General features: G+C 37.6%; 1 protein-coding gene and 1 long non-coding RNA gene across 2 annotated transcripts; one reads left to right on the top strand and one right to left on the bottom strand.

Annotated features, from left to right (window-relative positions):
* Positions 1-110: 110 nt before the first annotated feature.
* On the bottom strand, positions 111-26,201 carry LOC140929815 (uncharacterized). The gene is made up of 2 exons (XM_073379513.1): positions 26,134-26,201; positions 111-2,713 (listed from the first exon to the last, which is right to left on the bottom strand). The coding sequence occupies exon 2, from the start codon at positions 2,620-2,622 to the stop codon at positions 1,333-1,335; it is 1,290 nt and encodes a 429-aa protein (XP_073235614.1). The 5' UTR covers positions 2,623-2,713; positions 26,134-26,201; the 3' UTR covers positions 111-1,332.
* Positions 9,077-12,835, top strand: LOC140929814 (uncharacterized). The gene is made up of 3 exons (XR_012164800.1): positions 9,077-9,209; positions 10,027-10,180; positions 12,670-12,835. It is a non-coding gene; the product is annotated as an uncharacterized lncRNA (long non-coding RNA).
* Positions 26,202-27,736: the final 1,535 nt, after the last annotated feature.

Below are 27,736 nucleotides of genomic sequence, written 5' to 3'. Positions count from 1 at the left end.
TCGTACAATACGCTGAATCGTCCACCATTGACACCAAATCCAGTAGGAGAAAAATAACACCAGTGCGTGACTTAAAACCATTTTTTATTGAAAAAAGAAGTTAAAATTTGGCTTCTTATAGCAAAAACATTATTTATGCTTAAAAACGTGCATTTAATTATTTCCGAGTTAATGTTTGTTAACATTTCTATGAAAGTACAGATTGTTTAATAATCGCTACCCAAAAATGTAGCTCGCTTTGAGCTTCGAATCACAACCAAGTTTAAAAGACAGCTTAGTAAACTGGTAACCTGGCTACTTGTTTCGCCAAAAGATTGAATAATCAAAGCACTACAACGAACCTGTAGGGGAAGTGGACCCAGTTTTGACCGCTTATATATATGTAGTTTCACTCTTAATTTGGAAAATCCGCCTCATTGAGAAAAAATTCAAATGATTCAAAATAATTACGGCCGGTCAACAAACAAGAAGACAAGCATCCTGATTCACTTCGGTTTTTGATTTTTACGCTATAAACTTTAAATCATTATGGTGTTACCGTAAAAATCTGAAAATAAGCCCCGGGACTTATTTTTGGAGGGGCGTATATTCGGAGCGGCTTATCTATGGAAGGAAATTTTCGTTTCAAAATCGATTGGGCTAGCCTTATAGTTGGAAGGAAAATTACCGTTTTTGCTTTGTTTTACTTTGTATTTGAGGGAAATTTCCAATTACAAGCCCCCGGGGGACTTAAATTTGGAGGGGCGATTTAACGGAGGGTTTTTGCGGTACGAGTTTGAGGGGCTTATATTTGGAGGAGCTTACTCATGGAGGGGCGTATTTTCGGAATTTTACGATATTTTATACATTTTGACCAGCCGTAAAAGAGACCGTAATGACTGCACTAAAATTTTCTTGGCCAGTCAACATGACTGGCAAAAGTCCAAGTTCATTTTGAGCCATGATTATTATATGCTAGCACTGCTATATGAATGCAGTAGAAGCTACTCTCCAGACGGACACTCTCGTGGGTGGTCAACTCTACTTACCGCCACCTTCACAAAACCCCGTTTTTCTCAACTCCCATAAAAACTCTATACTTTTACACTCCCGTAAGCGGCCAGCTCCAGTTACAGACACCTTTTTCGCGACCTGGGGATGTCCGCTTAAGAGACTTTCACTGTATCCAAATTTTGAGAGGTTAATGCATAATTTATGAGCAAATGCACTATGGAGTCTTATGTCTCATGGATTTCACTATACATAATCCACTATCCAAAACTGCATAGCTACTTTTTGAAGTGGCCCATTTACACTGTACTAACAGCACCTGTTTCAGTAGTCACTTCATATTTACGATGTTTCTTCACACACATCTTTCATATGATCTTCGTAGTGTTGAAGAAGAAGAGCTTCACTACACATCTCCTCTTGACAAATCCAACAGCTGTGTTTTGCAATGATGGCTGGTTTTGGTTTAAGCTTACTTTCACGTGCTGATGGATAAATGAGACTGCTATTTCTATGTAAACTAACTTGTGATGGGAAATTGTTTCTAGAGAGATTAAGAGACCTGTTATCAGCATTTTGACTTGATGTTCTTTTACATTTATATCCTGGGAGTTTAGACAACTTTGCATTTAAATGAACCCTTTGATGTCTCCTTAGGTGTCCTGCTTCACTGAAACACTTTCCACAATACTTGCATTCATATGGCTTTTCACCAGTGTGGACTCTTTCATGTCTTCTCATATTTCCGACCTCACTAAAACACTTGCCACATTGTTTACATTCATAAGGCTTTTCTCCTGTATGGACTCTTTCATGCGATTTTAAGCTTCCTGCTACACTAAAACACCTGCCACATTGTTTACATTCATAAGGCCCATCTCCTGTATGAACTCTTTCATGCCTCCTAAGGTTACTCACTGACTTAAAACACTTGCCACAGTGTTTACATACATAAGGCTTCTCTCCTGTGTGGACTCTTTCATGTCTCCGAAGTCTTTCTGGTACGGTGAAACACTTGCCACACTGTTTACATTCGTGTGGTTTTTCTCCATTATGGACTTTTTTATGGCTCCTTAGGGTTCCCTCATGGCGAAAAGACTTGCCACACTCTTTACATTCGTAAGGCTTTTCCCCAGTGTGGACTCTTTCATGACCCTTCAGGTGTGATGATCGGCTAAAATTTTTTCCACAATGTTTACATTCATAAGGTTTTCTGCCAATATGAAGTCTTTCATGCCTCCTAAGGTTTTCTAAACCATGAAAACACTTGCCACATTGGTGACAACGATAAGGTTTTACTCCAGTGTGATCTCTTTCATGTTTCTTCAGGGGTCCTGTTGCGCTAAAACACTTGCCACACTGAGAACATTCAAAAGGCTTTTCCCCAGTGTGGGCTCTTTCATGTCTCTTCATATTTCCTGGTAAACTAAAACACTTTCCACAGTGACTACATTCATAAGGTTTTTCACCAGTGTGAAGTCTTTCATGTCTCCTCATATTTCCTAGTAAACTAAAACATTTTCCACAGTGATTACATTCATAAGGCTTTTCCCCAGTGTGGACTCTTTCATGTCTCTTTAGGTCTTTTGCTTTGCTAAAACAGTTGTCACACTGCTTGCATTCATAAGGCATTTCCTTAGAGGGGGCTTATAGGAATCTTCTTTGCCAAAACGCTTGAAACACTGTTTCCAATCACTTTCAAGTCTATTCCCCCTTCTGTGTTCTGCTTATGAAAATTGGAAAAAACAATAAATAATAATTGTCCAAATAAATAAACAAAGAGCAATTATTGTTTTGCAATGCTTAAGTTGCTAACCAAACACTAAAATATTAAAATCCCCTGTTGAATCAGTTATTGGAAGTGTTAAATTGACTCTGACTGAACGGACATGTGATTATCATATCCTGGAATCAGCAATAGCAAGTTAGCCTGCATAGCAGGTGCCAGTTTTGTTAGCACTTAGGGCAAAATTTTGAGGACACATGCATACACAAAGGGTTCCCCTCGAGCACTCTTTAAAAGCTACCCAAAATATTAACTGTGCCGCACCTTCCACACAGGCTATAGTAAGTGAAATTTCCAAAGATCTGGTGAACGCACAATTTTCAGAGGTAATACTAAAACTGATCGTCATGAACAGAAATTTTAACAAAAAATAGTAAACAATACCATTTCCCAAGGTAATGCCCTCCATGGGAAATGGAATAGCAAATAAAAAGTGGCACATATCATCTTTCTGGTATAAGAAGATAGTTTAAGTGAAAGAAATACATGTAATGAGAAAAGAGGAACGATTTCTACAAGTCCACAAGGCGCATTTACATAAGTATTCATGCAGTTCTCTTATGCCATTTCTCATAAACATAAACAACCAACGTGCATAAAGCTGAGTCAAGACAACTATACAATCACTGTATAAATAAAGGCTATGAGTTTGCCCAATTCAAGTGTGTGAGTTGAGGTTCTTGATTCCTTGATCCAGAAATGACTTTGACAAAGTCTAGAACTCACTATACATTTTAGAATAAATTATATTGAGAATAACAGTTATTACTCTGGGTGTCTAGGTAATTATCATAACAAGGAGTGATGATGACTCACACATTTTGTCAGTTTTCACAATTATTTATTTAATCGATCATTGTTTGTCATGTTTGCTGTGCAGAAACTGTTAAGCTATTTCTGTTACTCTCAATAGTTACATTTGAAAAGAAAAAAACATCTCGGCAAGACAATTTCCAGTCAACAAAGTTTTACCCGTGCTGACAAGTGCAAACCAAGTGCAGACTCCTTTTCTGTGACTTTATTTTCAGGTATTTTGTATGGGTAGCTTTTGTCCAGGGCCTGGTTGTTCCAACATTGCATATCCCTATCCACTGGATAAATAACTATCCCAGGCAAAAATACAGTGTCTGATCTAGAGTGCGTCATTGCGGGATTGCCTCGGGTTTGAGCAAAGATGTCCCCTTCAAATCCCTGTCCTGGGTCATTTTGGCGCTCTTCAAATTGTGTTTCAAAAGAAAAAGAAATAGAAAAATGTAACTTCTCCTCGTACAAATCTTCTTAAAACAATATTTTGGTTTAAATTTCAGAAGATTAAAAGTAAAGCAAGAACCAAAATCCAAGGAATATGACGTACATAAAAGGTGCAATTTTCCAAGGTTGCCAGGTGCTAGTTTAAATGAATGTATAAAGGGGTAGATTATGTAGATCCACATTCTTAATATTGAGAGCCCGTCTTTTGATGTCCGTGAATGCAAAGTTATGTCGAAACAAAGAAGGCTGGCAACAACACAAACAAGAAACTGCAGAAACGTCCACCGCAAATGATAAAGCTGAGCCCAAAAATGATCAGTCTAGTGAACTGAAATCAAAGTTGCGAAAGCTAAACTTTCAATGGTATGTTCTGTTCACTTTGCCAAAAATCAAAGAAACAAAATCCTTTTATCATTGGTTGTACAAACTACAGCACTTCAACACTAGTTCTATATGATGACTCTATGTTCAATATACTCTTGAACATTGCATTTGTTGATAACATAACACCCGGTACATTAGAATAAAAAAATATAGTGTCCCCCCAAAAAACGAAACGTCCCTCTGAAAATTGTTAACTGCGACACTTTGCCCCCATAGCTGGAAATCCTAGATCAGACACGGTAAATATTATGGACACCAATAATCTACTGGACAGTTATCTATCCAGCAGAAAGAACTATCCACAGTTTGAACAACCAGGGCCAAGAAAGGCATTTTGTCTTTTTTTTTTCTAAATGAACCCCATTGGTGGTGGGAAATGTTGAAGTCAAACAGACCACTGGTCCACAGTGTATAGTCCACGGTCCACAGTATTCATTCAAACTGACCAGCAGTTTAGATTAGAGGGAACTATATTTATGTATTTTAGGACAACAGGTGATGGGTTACAAAAAGCTTGAGTTGCGCCCCATTCTACTAATCTTATCTATTGTCAGCAGCCACCCAAAAGATACCAGCCACTTGAGTGGTCGTTGAATGGTTCACTATAAACCTGTGAAGGGATGATAATGAAGTTATGAATATATGAAAATCATGCATGAGAATTGCGGGGTGAAGAAGTTTATAACGAACAAATTCAACAACCTGCTGCCAGTTGGTTTGTTACATGTAGCTCAACTGGTAGAGTGCTGCACCCGTATCACAGAGGTTAAGGGTTTGAATCTCTTACAGGCATGAATTTTTTCAGGCTTTCTTTCCACAAATGCAAAAAGTTTTAGCCTGCATAATAGGTGCTTCATGAGCCAACTGAAGTGAATACAGCCTTTTGCATGAAGTGCCAAAAGAGTGCGAAGCACGAGACGAGGGGAGAAGAAAAATATAGTGCCTGTTATGCATGGTTCAATTTTGCTTGTTACCATCCCCCCCCCCCCCCCCCCTCTACAGGCAACCCCTGGGAAAGGTGCAGCCCTTCAGGCCCAGGGGGGGAATTGTTTGAAGCAGTCCTGTCCAGGGGGCGGGGGTTCTCTTTGATTTTGTGAAGCAGGTGCTATTTCTCACGCGGTTTAAACGATGGCTGCGGACCTCAAGACTACACATTTTTAAGCAAAAATGCACAAATTTGTCGGAGAGTGATTGGAGAGGAGTAACTTATCAAAATTATTTTATTTATTTAAAGGTATGTTTTAAAATTTGAAATGAATGTGTGCATGATGCGTACTCGAATGGATTTTAATTTTTTTGAAAGCAAGGACAGAAAAATTTCTTTAGCTCAGCTTAAAATAAATATGATAAGTTTTCATATGAAAATGAAAACAAGGCTTTTGATACATAGAGAGAAAGAGAGATTTGGTCCAGTCTTCCGATGAAGTGTTCTATCAAGGAGGTGCTTTTTAACGAGTTCTTCTTCTTCATTTTCATTTTCAAATTTATTGTTCAGGTTTTAACTACATTATGACATCCATCATCCTTCTCTCGATAAACTCAGGAAAACATTCATAAAAGTTGTGAAAACGTGCCATTTTGCTTTTGTACGGATCAAAAAGATGTAGCAAAAAATGTATATGTGGTCGTCGATCAGGAGCTCGGGGGTGGGGAATTGTCTCTTTCTGCACGCCCAGCAGTGGGGAATAGACCTCCAATTAAAAAAATTTTGCAATTCGCAGGGGGGGTACCTGGGGAGGGAGTGGGGGTGCATGGTTTCAAGTAAAATTGAACAATGCATTACGAGTCCATTGTTCTGGCTCTTCCACCCACCTACGCCCACAAGTATTGACTGACAGCAGAAAATGCCACGTTCACCTCACTTGGCTCACAAAGCGCCTGTTCTGCAGGTTACAAAAGTTGCATCTATAACTGTGATGGTCTTCTTTCATATAATTCTTCACCCCACAGTTCTCATATATGATTTTCATAATTCATAACTTCACTATCAATTTTATTACCCTGTTTAGAAAAAATGACAAAATGAACTCTGTCTTGTCTTGTTGGCAATTGCAATGAGAAAATTCACGTTATAGTCATTGCTTCTGTATACTTGAGTACTGACAAATTTCATAAAACAAAGCAACCCAATCATGCAGGCAATACCCTGTTTACACTTGACAGCCTGACACAAAATTACATACCTTGCTTATGACAGACTCACGCAAAAAAAAAATACCCTGTTTAGGACAGAGAGGACAGAAACCATATCCTGTTCAGTCTGTTAAGAATTCAATAAGTTATAGGTCTATCCCTCACAAATAAATTTTATTTCCTGAAAACTGGACTCAGGCAAATAGCCTGCAAGCAAGCTCTCCAGGTTTCTCTGGCGGCGAGGTTGGAAAGGGAAGGAGAGCTTGCAACTACATCTCTGGAATTTAAAGTTCGCCTCCAACTCCCCTGTGGCTCTCTGTCAACTGAGCTTTCAGATTTCAGCCGATCGGCGTGAAGCAGAAACGAGTGCAAATGTAAACAAACATTGAAAAACATGTGCCAAGGGTAATGACGCCATTACTTATGTCATCTCCACCAATCAGCATTTCATATTGACTTTTTCGAAGCAGATATTCAAATTCCAGAGATGTAGTTGCAAGCTCTCCTTCCTTTTCCCTCCCCACTGTCAGAGCAAGCAAATTGTAACTTATCTCTGAGCAACTGCAGAATACCCGGCCCACTTAATCTCCTACTTGAAAAACTGCTCCCCGCAGTCCTGCAGTTGTGATCTATTAGGCCAAATACTAATCTGAGTGAATAAAATGAGTGCTCCTGCTGTCATGCACTCCCACAGTCACTGAAAAGTGAATAATGAGTGGGTATACAACTACTGCTACCGCAGTCCCGTACTCCTGCAGTCGATGTCAAGTAACTGGAGTGCTTATTGAACGTGGTATACTAGTGCTGCCCCAGTCTTGCACTCCCGCATTTAATGTCAGAATTTATTACACAAATCGGACGACTGCGAGACTGCGGGCGCAGTTTTTTAAGTTAGATATATTCTGCAATCTAGCCCTCATGGAGCTATGAAACAGGTCATTTTTAGGGTCCTTTCCCATGGTGAGTTTTGGCTATAGGGTGTCAAAAATTAGGTCATTTTCACCATGCCGATGGCCAAAAGTAACATAGAGACAAGATCGAGACAAGGGGAGTTTCGTGTCATCTGCATTAGCGATATGCCGAAACGGTCGGAGAAGTGCGATTTTACCTAGTGCAAAGAGGTTGTTTCTCCCTCCAAAAACGGCTGGAAAATCGTGCGACTTCACGCGAAGAAGGAGAAGACGTGCCTGGTCCTAGTTCTGGTGAGGATAATGTAAGCAATATTCTATAGAGACTATAGATTCGATGAGAAGTACGGTACAGTTCATGTATTTGCCGACCATGCATGCACAATTGCATGACTATCTTTGTACATTACTAGCTAGCATGATGGTATAATGGGGCATTACAAAAGATTTGATGTGGCAATCATGGAATGATCTGAACAGAAACCTTTTTTGTTGCATTTTTTTGCAGCTCCAGAACATGTCTTAGAATTAAGTATGTAGTGTTTTTGGTTTTCTTAGTACAATGAGCTTATTGAAGTCTTGCTTGGCAAGGTTTTAAATAAGATGCTATGTACATGATGTCTTTTTGATGTAAGAACATTTTGTAATCATCTCGACCTCATGATATGATTTGCACCATGCCAAGAAAATATCACTCTAAATTCGACATTGCTTCGAATCCCTCAATTTAAGAAAAAGTTTTCTTATTTTATGGGGAAATTTAAAATAGATCATAGGATAAGAACTCTTTTTTCTGTGATTTAAACTGCCTGTTTAAAAAATAGTTTATATCCTATGATTTGTTTAAATTTTCTCATAAAATAAGAAGACTAAATTTCTTAAATTGAGAAATGTGGTGCAATCTCAAATTGAAGGCTGGTTTCCGTGTGATCGCTAAGATTGCCACGATCGCTGAACTTTTTTTCAGTGATTGCAGCGATCACAGTGATCGTAGCGATCATATTGAAACCAGCCTTTAGAGTAGATGATAGGTGCGGTTAGTACACACATCATGGTAAAAGGCATTTCCACATTAACAAAGCCGTGGTATGAATTTTAATGTGGATTTAGTTTACCGCAGCAACATGTAGTTACACACGAATTAATTCCCAAGTTGATTTAGCCATTTTTACGGCTTCATTTGCTCTATTTCGGTAATAATTGCTGTCAGTGATTGTAGTATTTCATGTTATGTTGAAAATTTACGGAGAGTTTAGCTGAAATTTTAACTGGTATGTTAGTGTTAGACTTGCGAAGGTAGTTAGCAGTTTGATTACATGCCAGAAATAGAAAATTTTTTTTTGTAAGTATTGTTCCCAAATCAGTATAGCCCAACAAATTAGTTCAATCAGTGTGAAATAAACCTGTTTATGTAACACAGGAAACTTACCTTGGGAAACGTCGGTCACACTATTAAATACAGTTTCCCGTGGTAAAAGGGCAATTTCCCATGGAAAAAGTGCCCTGTGTAACTGCACCTAATATATATATTCAATATTTCTAGGCTTCTGGTATACTGCAAAGTGATGTTTCAGGATATTATTTTATAACCCATATTTTAATTTCAATGTTTCTAGGTTTCTGTTATACTGCAAGGTGACGTTGTATCTTTGTATTTACTGGAGGCAAAACTCACCAGAAATGCAGTTGTCATTTTAGACACTGCTGCGACAAAGTTCTTTTTGAGGGACTTTAACTTGCGCACAAGATCTCTGTGGGTAAGTCTTTATTGGAACTTAGTATCCTTATATTTTTATAAACTCTTGATAGATTCTCTTCACTGTCATGCAACAAAATAATACATTGGAAACCGTCCAGTGGAAGAAGCCAAGAAAGTGAAATGTTATAAACAATTTGTCCAAGTCTCAGGTCTTTGTGGCCCACAGTTTCTGAGTTATTTGTCGAAACGTTTTATGCACCTTTGTAGAGCATTGTATGGAGATGCCATATTGGTGTACTGTGTTGGTCCACCAATATGGCCGCCAGAAATCAACAAAAACATCTGGAGTTCACTTTTTCTATAAAAGCGCTTTCTTTTCACTGGGAAACTAGCATACCTGCACATAAACATACACTTGAAATGGTTGTACTGCTAAGAATCAAGAGGAGAGACTTTTTTCATCGAGACAGCATTCCTATTTTGGTGTCACGCACTGTGAAAACTCAGAAGTTCAAATTGCAGTATTTTCGAAATGAAACATGCTGTGGGACTGGAGACTTGTTCAAACGCATGGTGAAGCTTAAAAAGAAAACTTGCATAAGTAGCCAGCACTTCTCTCTCATTGTTTTTTTGCTACCACAGAGTCCTTAATAGAATGTAGCACCCATTGATCAATTTTTTTGGATTTATATAGCCCCTTATTTTGCCATTTACATGTAGATTCTCTTTAGTTTGTGCTCATGTCATGCCACCTTCTCAAGGTTGGGCACATGAGCACATCGAATCCTATTGAGCACACTGTTGTACAGAGCTACATGTACTTGTAGTGTAACAACATCTTGTATTAAATTGTTTGCATGTTCCAAAAATTACAGAATAAGAAGTACATGTCCCTTGAAAGAAGAGCTTGTTGCTTTCAAGATGAGCATGGTGGTGAAGCTGTCCATTGGCTCTATCAGTGTTCCTGTAACAAAGGATACAGTGATAGAGTGGCAGCATCAGGACCTCACATTAACATGTTACATGAAGGTGGGTGGAGTCAATAAGGTCTCATAGTTACAAACATTGTAGTACAAGTAGGCATTAGTGGGATGTGAACCTGTAAACCTGCTTTAGTGGTGTATTCTTCTATCCAACTTAAGTTATCAAATACAGTGAAACCTGTATCAAGCAGACACCCTCTTTTAAGCGGACAGTAGCTGAAGTCCCCAAATTTATTTTCCTTATTTACTTTAAATGAAACCTTTATTAAGAGGACACCTCTATTAAGCGGACACCTCTATTAAGCGGACACGGACACTTAGAGAGTACCTGAAATGGTCATTTTTATTGTTGCCAACCTGTATTAAACAGACACTTGTAATTAAATTCTACCACCCAACATGGCAGACACCGGAAATGCAAATGATTGCCACACACATATGTTAATATTTTTACATTAAAAAACATGACTTGACGAACTTATTTGATTAGTTTCACAGTACAGTGTTGTTTTCTATTTCGTTTTGTTTCTATAGAGCTTGTTTCACTTATCTCAGTTCTTTAAATCTGAGTTGCAATCTATGTTTATGGTACTATCATCTTTAATAAAGAAATTAATGCAAACGTATATCATCATAGTCTCTGGGAGTGTTCTAAACGTTTCCACTGTTCATTTGAATGGCATTTGACACCTCATATGACGTTATCTATCAAAACCTGTATTAGGCGGACACCCTGTATTAAGCGGACACTACAGCATTCCCCGAGGGTGTCCGCTTAATACAGGTTTCACTGTATATAGTATGTTGATATGCAATATACCCAAGTAGCGTTTTACTTCCTATATTATGTTTTTGCAGAATAATGATTTAACAGACCCTCGCAGTGACATTTACTGAACTTAAGTAGCTGTGAGGATATATTCCTCTGTTTAAGAAGGATAATGGTAAAGGAGTTTTTTGTTGTTGTTGTTGTTTAAAAAGTGGTATTAAACATAGGTTTTCATTCCCAATTTCCTTAGCATACATATTATAAGTAGGGCTAGGAGACAAAGGGGTCTTTGACACCCACCTAGGTGTTAGTTATTTTTGTTAATCTAGTTAACTTGTATTTTTTGTTTTCTTATGACATGGCGAAGGGAGCATGCAGGCTGCAATCGTATACGTTGTAGTTAAATCCAAATATTGCTGTTAAAGAACTCTCAATTTAACAATTTGGCAGCAAGGCAACTTCGTCTTCAAATACCATGTTGGGTTATTGTTAAAACAGTTGACTCTCGATCACTCTAACCCTTGCTAACTCAAACCAATTTGTCGTTTCCATCCAAGCCATTTTTCATATAATTTTAAATGAAATAACTCAACTTCCAACAACTCGAACCTTTTTGCTTTTTCCCTTGGAAGTAAAGATTTTATGAGAAAGATTTTATGACTGTAACTTTAATTTTTTTCAAGTGCAATCAATCTCCAACATGTTACATTTTCTGTATGGATTTTATTTAATTGCTATGAATAAAGGCCAGGTCTGAAAACGGGTATGGATTTTAGAGGTCTGTTCTTACATTTTCTGGTCCGAAATATAATATGGAGAACCGGAAGGCACACTCTCTCCAAGAATTCGCCTGGAAGTACAGCCTTCTCAAACGTTATTTATGTTATTTTTCTCATCTTCTTCATCGGTTGGTAATCGAGCCCAGTGCATGGTCTATGAAAATTAGCTTACCTAACTACATACATCTCGGAAATTACACGCGCCGTAATGCCCCAGCAGTAGAGAGAACTGTACCTCATCTGTCGAACGTCAATTGTAATGAAACTAGTAAAAGTAACTATAAAAAATTGGCACTCTTTCATAAAATAAGAGAGCTTGCTCGCAGGCTACTTATACTAGAAATACACTTATACTGGAAATACATGTATCGCAGCTTGTTGGGGGGAGGCCCATAAAATTTCAGGGGGGGAAGAATTAGAGTAAGTTGTATATCTATGAAGAACATTCCCTGATACAAGAATCTATCACGTAGAAAATGCTTTCGGTTTTACGTTTAGAATTACCTGATAACAGCAGATACAGGTTACTTACCCGTTAGCATGGAAAAACCCCTTAAAAATATTAAGGACCTTACGATCCGACAATGGCGACGTCCATGAAAAAGTCACTGAAAAATAGACTTGGCATCCTTTCAAACAATTTCGCGATTTTTCAAAGTCGCCCAGATACTTCAAAGAAGGGAATTTATGTTAGAGTTCAAAAGAGGGGGCCACTCCCGAGTTCAGACAAAGATGGTAGCATTTATCGCCTCACCGTCCCCGTCATCAAAAAAAAACTTAAAAATTGGTCCTTTCGCGTCGTAGTCGTGCAACGACGGCAAAGAAATGTACAAAAAAGCGTGATGCACGTGCAGAGTTGTTGTTTTGCCAATCTAAACCTATTGCGGTTTTGCCGTTCTCGTTGACGTCGCTGTCGTCGTCTCTACTCCTAACAAGATAAATAAATGATGTAGTCCCCTGAAAAGTTTCTTCTTATTTTTCCTTCAGGAAAAGAACATTTGTGAAATCTCATTCGAAGACCTAAGAAAGGCATCATCAGGGGCGGCCCAATGGGTCCATACAGCCGCTAGGCTAAAAAAGTATGGGCCCATTGAAGACCAAACTTAATTGCGCCTGGAGCGCGAAGGACCCCCTAGCTGGGGGGATTTTAAAGTTTTTTTATGCCAATGTAAGTATGAGTTTTTTTTAGAAACAAAAATAACTTTAAATATATATTTTTCGGGGGGAGTACTCCCATAAATAAGCTATATAGGTATGTCCCGCCCCATCGAGTTGGGTTTTTGCGCCGTTTTGGTCTGAAAAAGGGTATACACTTTGCCCGTTTTGGTCTGGAATCGGGTGTGGTTTTCGAGGGAACTACGGGAGTGTATGAACGTATTTATCGTTTTAATTCCAAATGAGTAAGAAAGGAAGAAAAATATGCGAATTCGAAATAGAGTTGAAGAATTTTTTTGTTTGCGATCTAATCTAAGTTATGATGAAATAGTTTCTGCCTAAAGGCCAGGTCTGAAAACAGGTGTGGAAAATGACATTTTTTGGTCTGAAATAGGGTCAGGATTTGGAAAACCAGGCGGCACACCCCCACCAAGAATTCCCAGGAGTACCCCCCGGATACATTGCCACATTTAACGGTATTCAGGAATTAATTTGAAGACTCCTATTAAAATATAAAACATTAAAATGTGCACTTGACAGTAAATTACCTTAGAACAGTGAAAACTCGATTTAACAAACCTCTGTACTTGTATAACGAACGATTTTCTTCAGCCCGGCCAAAATTACAGTGAAATGTATGGAGCAGAACCTACATTTAACAAAGTAACGAACACAATCTACAGCGGAAACGAAAAATTTACTTCGATACAACGAATAAATGTTAGCAAGTGATAAAAGGTGAATGCCAAACAGACCAACAAGGATAAAACTCTTTTTACAGTAGTTGAACAGTTTTGTCAGTTTCTAGCGCCTTAGCTATGTATAGAAACCAGATCCGGATTATTAACTAGACCTTGATATAACATTTCCCGAGCATTCGTTATATAGAGGTGTTCGATATAACGAACAATCCATTTGTAATAACTAACACATTTCCCCTGTCCCTTGTCACTTCGTTAAATCGAGGTTCCACTTGTACTTAAATTCGATCAGTAAAACGTCATTTTACCTTTCATACAGCAGAGAGGTTGATTACGGATTTGTTATTGTTGTTGTTGCAGGAAGATGAAAGTTGGTCAAAGAAGACAATCACGGAAAAATAAATATCAATATCTATGAAAAAAAAATTGTGTAAAACTATTCATTTGTATCCTAAAAAACACCGTCCTATGAACGTCCTTTCTCCTTAGGCAACAACTACTCGTACGTCCAAGCTCCTTACAGAGGCGTCTTCTCCGTTTTCGAAATAACCACGTTTAGACTAGATTCTATTTTTAAAGAGTGAGGAATTAGATAAATCTTCATTGACAATCATTATCATTAACCACTCTCATAATAATAGGAAAGGCTTTTCGTTTTGCGTGGTTTGTAGAATCTTTTGACCCTCTTTTGCGGTTCATTGTAACCACTATTCTTTTATTAAAAGTTCATATTTCAGTTTATTTGTTGCATTAATGTATGTTCTTTTATCCCCACATAACGGTGACGTGAGAGCCTATTCACCACCAGTGTTTAGTTTTCTGTAAGCTTAAAATAAATTTAAGTAAAACCTTCATACACCAAGAACGGTGGCTTCAGAAAAGAATAAGGCCCGAAGTTGATAATTGGTGGTAGAAATGAGTAGTCTGTTGAACGTTGTGCTTCTTCTGACAACAACTAGTCAAACACTTGAGCTCCTTATAAAGCTATCTTCTCTACCACCAGTTTTTAGCTTTCTGTAATCTTTAACAGAAAGACTTAATTGCATGGATGAGAATAAACATTAAAAATTCTTAATACACAAAGGCGGTTTCCTTCGGAGAAGAATACGAACGGTCGAAGATGATAACTAGGGAAAAATAAAACAGTTAAGCCCCATTTACACGGCCGAAAATTTTTGGCACGGCTCGGATGAAAAAAGTACGCGTACCAAAAAAATTGGTTCGACACGGATAGATTTAGTCGTGTAAACGACTTTGGCCCATCCGTGCCGAACCAAAATTTCACCCGTGCTCGGACCATGTCGAGAGGTTGTCCGAGCACGGATAAAACTGGTACGCGATCCTGAAAATCTAGCCCAGCTCGGATAAAAGGCCCGTTTACACGTTAAAAGAGAAGGAACGGCTCGGTTAGAAACAAGTACCGGTTCCAGACGAAATCTCCCGTTTACACGTACAAATTCTGTAATGTGCCCGACAGAAAAAGGCACGGTACGTGAGAGCCCCTTGGAACGGGTACGAGACTGTTTACACGTTGTTTTCTTCGAGACCGGTAACGATAGAGCCCGCGATAATTAAATAAAACTGCTTCGATTAGTTGTTCATATGCTCTTATACATACAGTAGACTGTGCGTATCTCCGACAATCATGGATGCAGGTTTACAAGCACTTTTCTGGTTTCTTCTAAAGAAGAGAACACGAAATTCACGTTTGACAGCGCGTGCGATTCGTCAAAGTTTTTCTGAGAAAATGTACCGAATTAGGAGAAAAACAAGGCTTACGGTTCTCCTATTAACAGCCCTTGTATCGCACTTCACAGTCGAAAGGAGCTTCTGGCAAATTCCAAGAACAAGCGCTTGGTTTGATCTTACATACAGCACTTACTCTGACGACCAGTGGTATGGTAGCTTTCGAGTGTCGAAGAATACTTTCCAGTTTCTTCTTCCAACACCCATGTGACGTGCGCTAAACAACTGACGTGGGGTACCACGGGCTCATAAAAAACGTAACAGAACGGTACCGAAAAAAGGGCGAGCGTTTACACGTTGAAAAGAAAACAAAAATGTGGGTACGGAACCGTTTTTTATCGGTTCCGTTCCGAAAGGGGTCCATAGCCGCCTATGGACCTTTTAGGGAACGGAACGGATACAACTGGAACGGGTCAAGTACCGTTTACACGTCGAATTTTGTCGGAGCCGTTCGTCTTTTTATCCGGGCCGTTCCAATTTTTTCGGTCGTGTAAACGGGCCTAAAGTGTGCAGTGTAAACGATTAGCCGTGCCGAGCTAACTTTTCTCTGATGAGCCTTCGTGCCTTTGGTCAGCACCAGTGTGGGAGAGCATGTACAGATGAGCTTTTTCGTTAGTTCAATATAAACCAAAAGTTCAATAAACACGACAGTAGTTCAATGACCACACGTTAGTTCATTGATGAGCGTGGACAACATGCTGCTGGGGGGAAATAGCCACAAATACGTTAGAATATTTTAATATAAATGTTTAGCATTAACTAAGTGGTAAATACTTTTCCGTTTGTTCAGTGTGTTCAATAACCACACAATAATTCAATAACCGCACCAGTATTCAGTGACCACCCATTTGTTCCTTGTGCGTAGACTACATGCGGCTGTGGGAATTCTAATGAACTTTTCGTCCGCCATGTTTTTACAGAGGAAGCAGCCGGGATGCGCACTAGGCAAGAATCGAGTACGCCGGCCGAGATGTTGAGCCTTTTACCCGTACCAAATCATAATTTCACATCGTTTAGCACGGTAGAAAAAAGAACGTGTAAATGAGTAATCAGTACTATTTTTTTGGTACGCGTACCCGGCTTTCATCCAAGCCGCGCCAAAAATTTTCTGCCGTGTAAATGGGACTTAAGTTGAATGCTGTTTTTCCATTCTACTCAAACTGTTTCAACGAGTCAAACGTCTGAACTCCTCCATTTTCTGCAAAAAGCGTGTTACGAGAAGCATTTATCTTTTGTATACGTTTGGTGAATTCTTAGCGAAATCTTTGAAAATAACCTATTTAAATTTGTTACTAATAACGGAAAAGGTTTTTTTTTTATTATGCTTTACTATTCTCTTATTTACCCCTTTCCTACTTATGGTATTCAAGTTTGGGGTCTCACATACCTAACAAAAAACCAGTAACTACTTTGCAAAAACGAGTCGTCCGAATAATGACTTTTTCCGACCCTAGATCTCATTCTGAGCCATTGCTGAAGTCTCTCAGACTCCTAAAATTCTCTGATATAATTCATCTTGAAATTCTTTCTTTTGTTTATCACTGGTACCATAAACTAAGCCCTTCTTGTTTTGTTAATTATTTTACCCAGTATCTTCAATTCATTCATATAACACACGTCAATCACGGATTGATAATCTGTTTGCTAAATCTGTTCATACCACTCAATACGGCATTCGTTCTCTCAGTTACACTGGTCCAAAACTTTGGAATTCTTTATATCTATTGATGTTAAGAAAATCAAGCCGTTTTCCAGTTTTCGTCAACATATCAAAAATTCTTTGATTGATGGTTATAATACTATTATTGATTCCTAATCAGTTTTACGATTATATTATCTTAACTACTATTTAATTAATGAAGTAATACTTTTTATCTAAAACAACTATTTTGCATCTATATTCCTTCTACTCATATTCTTGTTTGGGTCACCTACTCGGTTAGTTCCACAAACTATTTAAGTGTCCCAAACTCTGCACAATGAACCTACAATTGAAATTTTCTCTCCCTTCACAATCTCTTGATTTTATATTTTAAAGCACTAATTTGTATTAATCATAATTATTCTGTGTGAGTTTAAATAAAAATTGACTTGACTTGACTTGGTTAGTAGAACCTCGTTTATGATCCTCCTTCACCATTCATTGAATTATTCTGTGTAAATCAATCTATATTTTAGTTTATTTGTTATTACAAGGTAAAAGAAGTCGAACTTGCTTTCATGCGTGTACTTTTTATCCGCATATAACGGTGACGTGGGAGTGTGGACATTCTTTCCAGGGTTGGAAACTGTGAAAAGAAATCTAGTAATAAAAAGAAAACTTAACGATTTCGACACCTAATCACCACCGATGTTTACCTTTCTGTAAGCTCGAAGTAAATTTAAATAAAAACTTCATACACCAAGAAGGGTGGCTTCGGGAAAGAATAAGGCCCTAAGATGATACTCGGTGGTAGAAAAGAATAGTGACCGTCTGTTGAACGTTGTGCTTCCTTTGACAACAACGAGTCAAAAGTTCGAGGTGCTTACAAAGCTATCTTCTCGGTTTACCTAAAAAACATATTTCGACGAGAATTGACCTTATTCACATTCAAATGTAGCAATTTTTTAGGCTAAACTGTGAAAGATCAATTTCCTAAACTCCTTTTTTATTAATGGCAAAGACTTTTCGTTGCGCGCGGTACGTAGAGACACCTTATTGACCCTCTTTTACCATTCATCAAAACTCATCAAATTATTCTTAAGTTTTAACCATTCATTGTATTATTCTTTAGAACTTTACTTTTCAGCTTATTTGCTGCTATAACGGAAGAGATGTCTTGTTCATGCGTGACCTTGACATCAGCTGAAAACCGTGGTAAAAGGGTCCACACTCTTTCCAACATGAATAGCACAGCATAGAGGGAAATCAAAGTGTCTCCGTTAAGTTGAGGACAAGCAATATTGTACGCCACTTTGACTAAAGCGGGATCCAACCTAGAGAGTACTAGCGAGAAATTATAGCATGTCGCTGTTTGAAAGTATAAAAAAATGATGCCTTTAAAAATGGTGCCGGTTTTCTGGAAAGAATTTCTTTTTTCAACATGTCCGAGTATTTTAAAGTCAATGATTAAGAAAATTAACATTTTGGAAATTAACCTATTTACCACCAGTTTTTAGCTTTCTGTAATTTAGCTTTCTGTAATCTTTAACAGAAAGACTGTTGATTGCATGGATGAGAATAAACATTAAAAATTCTTAATACACAAAGGCGGTTTCCTTCGGAGAAGAATACGAACGGTTAAAGATCATGACTACTGGTAAAATAGAATAGTCAGTTGAATGCTGTTTTTCTATTCTAATCAAACTGTTTCAACGAGTCAAACGCCTGAGCTCCTCCATTTTCTGAAAAACCGTGTTACGAGAAGCATTCCTCTTTTGTATACGTTTGGTGAATTCTTAGCGAAATCTTTGAAAATAACCCATTTACATTTGTTACTAATAACGGAAAAGGCTTTGTAATGGACGTGGTTAGTAGAACCTCGTTTATGGTCGTCCTTCACCATTCATTGAATTATTCTGTGTAAATCAATCCATATTTTAGTTTATTTGTTATTACAAGGTAAAAGAAGTTTGAACTTGCTTTGATGCGAGTACTTTTTATCCGCATATATTGGTGGTAGAAAAGAATAGTCTCTTGACCGCTGTGCTTACTGTGACAACAGCGAGTCAAACGTTAGAGCTCCTCAGTTACAAATCTTTCTTTTCGATTTTCCTAAAAACCATGTTTCCACTACCAGATATGAATTTATATACATCTACTGTATTTATAGCAACATCTTTAGTTAAACCTTGTAAAATCATTTTCTTTTAACTACTTCCTAATAATGGAAGAGGCTTTTCATTTCGCGTGGTTAGTAGAATCTCGTTATTGACCCTCTTTTACCATTTATTCTATATATTTTTCTTTAAAAGTTCATAGTTCGGATAATTTGTTGCTTTGGGGTATTTTATTTTTATCCTCATATAACGACGAAGTATCAAAAAAATAAGACCGGTGCCGAAGATCATAACTAGTTGTAAAAAAGAACAGTCACTTGAATGTTGTTCGAGTTCCTTACTAGACAACAACAAGTCAAACGTCTCACCTCTATTTTCTTAAATTCGTGTTTCGACTAGTTTTTCTTTGTTTATAAACCTTTGGTGAATTCTTGACGAAAACTAAGCGAAAATAATCCTTTTAAGTTTGTTCCTAATAACGGAAAAGGCGTTTTTACAGGTGTGGTTAGTGGAATATCGTTTTTGACTTTCACTCACCTTTTATTGAATCACTCTGTAAAACAATGATATTTCAGCTCATTTGTTATTGCAAGGTAAAATAATCTTAAACTTGTTCTGGTGCGTGTACTATTAATCCGCATATAACGGTGACGTGGGTGTGTCGACATTCTTTCCAGGAGAAAAAAACTGTAAAAAGAAATCTACTGATAAAAAGAAAAACTAACGATTTCGACACCTAATCACAACCGATGTTTACCTTTTTGTAAGCTTGAAGTAGATTTAAATAAAAACTTCGTACACCAAGAAGGGTGGCTTCGGGAAAGAATAAGGCCCGAAGATGATACTCGGTGGTAGAAAAGAATAGTGGCTGTCTGTTGATATTGTGCTTCCTTTGACAACTACGAATCAAACGTTGGAGCTGCTTACAAAGCTGTCTTCTCGATGTTTCGAAACAACATATTTCCACGAGAATTGACCTTATTCAAATTCAAATGTAGCAATGTTTTAGGCTAAACTGTGAAAGATCAATTTGCTAACTCCTTATTTATTAATGGGAAAGGCTTTTCGTTGCACGCGGTACGTAGAGGCACCTTTTTGACCCTCTTTTACCATTCATTATATTATTCTTTAAAACTTTACTTTTCAGCTTATTTGTTGCTATAACGGAAGAAATGTCTTGTGCATGCGTGACCTTGACATCAGCTGAAAACTGTGGTAAAAGGGTCCACACTCTTTCCAACATCAATAGCACAGCATAGAGGGGAATCAAAGTGTCTCCGTTAAGTTGAGGACAAGCAATATTGTACGCCGCTGTGACTAAACCGGGATCCAACCTAGAGAGTACTAGCGAGAAATTATAGCATGTCGCTGTTTGAAAGTATAAAAAAATGATGCCTTTAAAAATAATGTTCTCTGGAAAGAATTTCTGTTTTCCACACGACCCACTATTTTGAAGTCAATGATTAAGAAATAAAACATTACCACCAGTTTTTAGCGTTTTGTAATCTTTAACGGGAAAGACTGTTGATTGCATGGATAAGAATAAACATTAAAAATTCTTAATACACAAAGACGGTTTCCTTCGGAGAAGAATACGAACGGTCAAAGATGATAACTAGTGGTAAAATTGAACAGCCAATTGAATGCTGTTTTTCTATATTCTACTCAAACTGTTTCAACGAGTCAAACGTTTGAACTCCTCCATTTTATGAAAAACCGTGTTACGAGAAGCATTTCTCTTTTGTGTACGTTTGGTGAATTCTTAGCGAAATCTTTGAAAATAACCCATTTAAATTTGTTACTAATAACGGAAAAAGGCTTTTCAATAGACGTGGTTAGTAGAACCTCGTTTATGATCCTCCTTCACCATTATTGAATTATTCTGTGTAAATCAATCCATATTTTAGTTACTTTTTATTCCCATATAACGGTGACGTGGGTGTGTCGACATTCTTTTCAAAATGAAAAATTGTGAAAAGGAAATCTGCTGATAAAAAGAAAACCTAACGATTTCGACACCTAATCACCACCGATGTTTACCTTTCTGTAGGCTCGAAGTAAATTTAAATAAAAACTTCATACACCAAGAAGGGTGGCTTCGGGAAAGAATAAGGCCCTAAGATGATACTCGGTGGTAGAAAAGAATAGTAACTGTCTGTTGAACGTTGTGCTTCCTTTGACAACAACGAATCAAACGTTCGAGCTGCTTACAAAGCTATCTTCTCGATTTTCCTAAAAAACATATTTCGAGGAGAATTGACCTTATGTAGCAATGTTTTAGGCTAAACTGTGAAAGATCAATTTGCTAAACCTCTTTTTTAATAATGGGAAAGGCTTTCCGTTGCGTGCGGTACGTAGAGGCACTTTTTTGACCGTCTTTTACCATTCATTCAATTATTCTTAAGTTTTTACCATTTATTGTATCATTCTTTAGAACTTTACTTTTCAGCTTATTTGTTGCTATAACAGAAGAGATGTCTTGTGCATGCGTGACCTTGGCATCAGCTGAAAACCGTTGTAAAAGGGTCCACACTCTTTCCAACATCAATATCACAGCATAAAGGGAAATCAAAGTGTCTCAGTTAAGTTGAGGACAAGCAATATTGTACGCCGCTATGACTAAAGCGGGATCCAACCTAGAGAGTACTAGCGACGAATTATATAGCATGTCGCAGTTTGAAAGAGTCAAAATGATGCCTTTAAAAATGGTCTTCTCTGGAAAAAATTTGTTTTTTCGACATAACCCACTATTTTGAAGTCAATAATTAAGAAAATTAACATTACCACCAATTTTAAGCGTTTTGTAATCTTTAATGGAAAGACTGTTGATTGCATGGATGAGAATAAACATTAAAAATTCTTAATACACAAAGACGGTTTCCTTCGGAGAAGAATACGAACGCTCAAAGATGATAACTAGTGGTAAAAGAGAACAGTCAATTGAATGCAGTTTTTTTTATATTCTACTCAAACTGTTTCAACGAGTGAAACATCTGAACTCCTCTATTTTCCGAAAAATTGTGTTACGAGATCAGAAGCATTTCTCTTTTGTATACGAAATCCGTTTTACGAGAAGCATTTCTCTTTTGTTTACGTTTGGTGAATTCTTAACGAAATCTTTGAAAATAACCCATTTACATTTGTTACTAATAACGGAAAAGGCTTTTTAATGGACGTGGTTAGTAGAACCTCGTTTATGATCGTCCTTCACCATTCATTGAATTATTCTGTGTAAATCAACCCATATTTTAGTTTATTTGTTATTACAAGGTAAAAGAAGTTTGAACTTGCTTTGATTCGAGTACATTTTATCCGCATATATTGGTGGTAGAAAAGAATAGTCTCTTGACCGCTGTGCTTACTCTGACAACAACGAGTCAAACGTTAGAGCTCCTCAGTTACAAATCTTTCTTTTCGATTTTCCTAAAAACCATGTTTCCACTACCAGATATGAATTTATATACATCTACTGTATTTATAGCAACATCTTTAGTTAAACCTTGTAAAATCATTTTCTTTTAACTACTTCCTAATAATGGAAGAGGCTTTTCATTTCGCGTGGTTAGTAGAATCTCGTTATTGACCCTCTTTTACCATTTATTCTATATATTTTTCTTTAAAAGTTCATAGTTCGGATAATTTGTTGCTTTGGGGTATTTTATTTTTATCCTCATATAACGACGAAGTATCAAAAAAATAAGACCGGTGCCGAAGATCATAACTAGTTGTAAAAAAGAACAGTCACTTGAATGTTGTTCGAGTTCCTTACTAGACAACAACAAGTCAAACGTCTCACCTCTATTTTCTTAAATTCGTGTTTCGACTAGTTTTTCTTTGTTTATAAACCTTTGGTGAATTCTTGACGAAAACTAAGCGAAAATAATCCTTTTAAGTTTGTTCCTAATAACGGAAAAGGCGTTTTTACAGGTGTGGTTAGTGGAATATCGTTTTTGACTTTCACTCACCTTTTATTGAATCACTCTGTAAAACAATGATATTTCAGCTCATTTGTTATTGCAAGGTAAAATAATCTTAAACTTGTTCTGGTGCGTGTACTATTAATCCGCATATAACGGTGACGTGGGTGTGTCGACATTCTTTCCAGGAGAAAAAAACTGTAAAAAGAAATCTACTGATAAAAAGAAAAACTAACGATTTCGACACCTAATCACAACCGATGTTTACCTTTTTGTAAGCTTGAAGTAGATTTAAATAAAAACTTCGTACACCAAGAAGGGTGGCTTCGGGAAAGAATAAGGCCCGAAGATGATACTCGGTGGTAGAAAAGAATATTGACTGTCTGTTGAACGTTGTGCTTCCTTTGACAACGAGTCAAACGTTCGAGCTGCTTACAAAGCTATCTTCTCGATTTTCCTAAAAAACGTATTTCGACGAGAATTGACCTTATTTCCATTCAAATGCAGTAATTTTTTTTATTTGGCACTTAAACCTCTCGTAGATAACATCACCAATCAAAGATTTACATAACATGTCCACGGCATGTTGAGAACCTTTAACAGTGCCTTGTAGGGAACTCCACGAGTTCAAGAATTATGCCGTATAATTTTTGAACTCGTGGTGTTCCCTACAAGGCACTGTAGGGCCTCGCCTTACTGAAACGAGCTACCATCTAGAATGATCGAAAACTAACTCCAATGAATTAACAACAGCTTGGAACTTCTTAGCCGCTTACAAGTAAGTCTCCTAAGTTCTCCAAACCTGTTTAAAGGACAAGAATCTTTGATGGAGTCAGAAGATCACATAAAAAGCATGTATGGTGAAATATGTTTCGAAAGTATCCTGCATTCTTCACCACTGGGAATTTTGTACGTGTAACCATTCATTTTTTTGGCCCTTTTAACAAATGTTTTAAGATGATTGTCTGAAGAGAATTTACCCTAGGTACCCTTGTGACATTATTGTGACCAAACCTTATTACACTTGTTACATTATTACATTTGCAATTGCTGACCAAACTTTATTAAACTTGTCTCTTCATTACATTTGTGCCCTATACTGCTACTGCAATGAACTCATCACTTACCTTAAAGGCCAGCTTTTACTTACCATAAGCCATTGCATACTTTCACGGACAACCCGGAAAAAGCTTTTGGTTAAGCAATCATTGCATGTTCGTGTTAGTAATGAAAAGCCGATAAACGGTGACCCATGACTTATTACCAGCTGGCGTGGACGGAAAAAGGTATATAGACAGCTCATAACGGACCAGCTCGACTGCGATGCCTCAACTTCTTCATGAAGTTATTCAACATGGAAAAGTCTTTCAAGTAAACGGTAGAACCAGGTAATCAATGAAACCTGGAAGAGTAATTCTAAAGAATACTTGTTGTGGTGAAATATGTAATAAAAAAAGATCACTTTTGTTATGGCAGCAGAGCACTTTAGGCAGAGGTGTAAACTTGAAAATTGTCCGCTGTAAGGTGTCTAAGACCCTTTGAATAATTGAAGAGATCTCGCTGGGACTTGGCTTCCCAAAACCAAGTTTGTTTAGTTGCCATTAAGTAGCATCAGCAATTAAGGAATTAAACAGCAACCCACAACTTTCATGTCCACAAAATGGAACTTAAAACCTTTTAAGGAATAGTAGCTTACAACAATGACATTATCGCAGGAAAAGGTTCTTATTCGGGGCCACTGGCCAACTCATGGTTACCGCTTACTGAACTGGGCAGCCATTTTAATAGGTTGAGGGAAATCGCCAATAAAGGGCCGTGGCTGTGACCATTCGAATGTGTATGGTGAAATGTGTCGGTTGAAAACTGTCCAGTTGCCAGTGACGGTGTCCACATATAAGTTTCTTGGTTTCCATACAGGTTTACAGTAAGGAGTCTTACCCTGTAAGCGCCTTACTTTGTCATCAACATATACAGCTATTTATTGTTAAAAAGAAACGTGGAATAAATCGTGAACTCATGGGTATAACTCTAAGGTACAAGTCGAACAGAATAGCGGCAAAGCTTACGTTTCTAATGACAGACAGAAACAGAAAATCATCGTTTAATCATTTTCCCTTTGCTGCGCAACGCCAATAAGAATTAATTGTCCTCTTCGGTTAGGCCATCACTAATACAGTCGTAGTTTAACTTTCCGCAAATCGCCGGGTTTTTAATCCTGAACCGAATGGTTTGCTCATAACATAGTTATTTATATTTATTGCGTATTTTAGATACAGGATGTTGAAGAAAAACTTCGGCAAGAAAGTAACAATATTGTACATCTCCTTTCATTTCTTTATTTATGGTGAAATAAGCAAATTAACCTTGAACAGTTCCATGGTGAAAGTAAATCGATTTTACGCTAAAAATAACCATTTACTTAAAACATTATTTTCAAGCTTCGCTTAAATGCATAATTGCGTTCAAACGTCGGCGATAAACGGCTAAGACGTTTAAGTATTTTCAAGACTGTTTATAGTGTATAGAAATATGGGAATCTTGACATGGTTATATCGTACGCATTTGTGACACCCTATAGCCATGGTTATATCGTATGCATTTGTGACACCCTATAGCCAAAACTCACCGTGGTAGCCTACCCTATTTTTGACCAATTTCTTTTCTGCCTCATGGAGCCGCTTAGGCTGGGTTTACCTCGTTGTAAGAACCTGTGAACTTTTTCTTTGTTTCGCACCTTTTGTTTTTCGACATTCTATTGTGTTGACTTCTTTGTTTCCTTTGTTTTACGTCACTTGTGAGTTTAACAGGTTCTTACACTGAGGATGAGCCCTTAGTCTAAGCTTCTGCTTACAGGCTTACATTTAAGGTTGGCTCGGCCTCGGCGCGCGATTGCATGCAAACAGACGAGCAGGTACTATGGGTGGTTAAAATTGACCCCGTATTCTGCACGAAAAGTCAGTGAAAATCTAGCCATTTATACTCGTATGTGTAAACCTAACAATATTGAGTAGATTTTGTAGAGCTACAAGCTAAATGGCCCCGTGAACAAGTCAGTATGAACGTGCGTCCCTGTCGATTTTTACACAATTTGTTTTAATACTGTGTCCGGCCATTTCCCCAAGTACATAAGTCACTATTCTACAAAACAATGACGCAGTGAAAAGCTTTCTTACCTTTGGGGATGAAATTTTGTCGCTCTCGATGAAATCACGACTCAAGAAAGATCAAGAAATGCGAATACTACCATCAAATTTCCATCAAATCCATAACGCCTCCGGCCCGCGTCCTCCAGCGGACGCGCGTATCAAACGGTAGGTACTTCATGTATGGGGACATATATTGTACCACTTTTACCTAATTAACTTATAACTTCACTCTTTCTGCTTGGTTCCTTGTTGCCTTGAAGCTTTGTTCTCTGTTAACTTGTTGCTCTGTTTCCTTGTTTCCTAGTTACTCTGTTTCCTTGTTACCTTGTTACCTTGTTTCCTTGTTACCTAGTTACTCTGTTACCTTGTTACCTTGTTACCTTGTTACCTTGTTACTCTGTTACCTTGTTACCTTGTTACTCTTTTACCTTGTTACCTTGTTACCTTGTCACCTTGTTACTCTTTTACCTTGTTACCTTGTTACCTTATTACTCTGTTACCTTGTTACCTTGTTACTCTGTTACCTTGTCACCTTGTTACTCTGTTACCTTGTTACCTTGTTACTCTGTTACCTTGTTACGTTGTTACTCTGTTACATTTTTACACTGTTACCTTGTTACTCTGTTACCTTTTTACCGTGTTACTCTGTTACCTTGTTACCTCGTTACTTTGTTAATCTGTTAGTCTGTTACCTTGTTACTCTGTTCCCTTGTTACCTTGTTACCTTATTACCCTGTTACCTTGTTACTATGTTACCGTGTTACCTTGTTTCTCTGTTGCCTTGTTACCGTGTTACTCTGTTACCTTGTTACCTTCTTACTCTGTTTCCTTGTTACCTTCGTTTTACCTTGTTAGTCGGTTACCTTGTTGCTTCGTTACGTTGTTACTCTGTTACCTATTACCTCAAGATATCTAGGAATGTGTGTAGACGTAATACGTCACATGCACACTTGTCAGAGTTAAAGCGCACTTGCTATTGGGATGCCTAGGACGCCGGGATCAGTCAGTACCAGATTGTGGTAATGTTTAACTTCCCTCGCGGCCTTGTTTGACGGTTTGAATGGTATGGCGTGGCAGTGCGTAAAGAACTGTAAAAGAAAAAAAAATGATATATATATGTCCAGGAACGATCTTGTTAGCAAATTCTCTCCGTAATTTTTGCAAAGAAAATGATTCACAGAAAATTTTGTGAGACAATCACTTGCAAATATCGCATGAGTAGAAAAACCAATAAAACAAAATTTTAGACCTGGAAAAAAATCGCAGAAGTAACAAGGATTTTTCCTGCTACCTAAAAACACTGAAAAGGTAAGAAATATCGCAAAAATAGCAAGAATGACAAATTTAAAAAATTCTAGACTTACAAAGAAAAATGGTTAAGAAGGGCCTCCAAAAGCCCTCAAATCTCTCAAAAATCGTAAAACTAACAAGGATTTTTCTTGCTGTGTGAAGAGATTGAGTACTTGAAATATCGCAAAAGCAAGAATAAAAAAATTAAATAAATTCTAGACTTAGAGAGAGAAAAGGCCAAGAAGGTGAATTCTTTTCACAAATTCTTTTTTTTTTTTTCGATTTATGGGAAAATTTGAGGCCTTCTCGTGGCCCTTCATTGTCTTAATCTTTTCACATA

Source organism: Porites lutea, chromosome 3 (assembly GCF_958299795.1).
Source record: "Porites lutea chromosome 3, jaPorLute2.1, whole genome shotgun sequence".
Classification (NCBI taxonomy): Eukaryota; Metazoa; Cnidaria; class Anthozoa; order Scleractinia; family Poritidae; genus Porites; species Porites lutea.
Note: the sequence above shows the minus strand (reverse complement) of the source record. Positions and strands in the feature narration are given on the sequence as shown.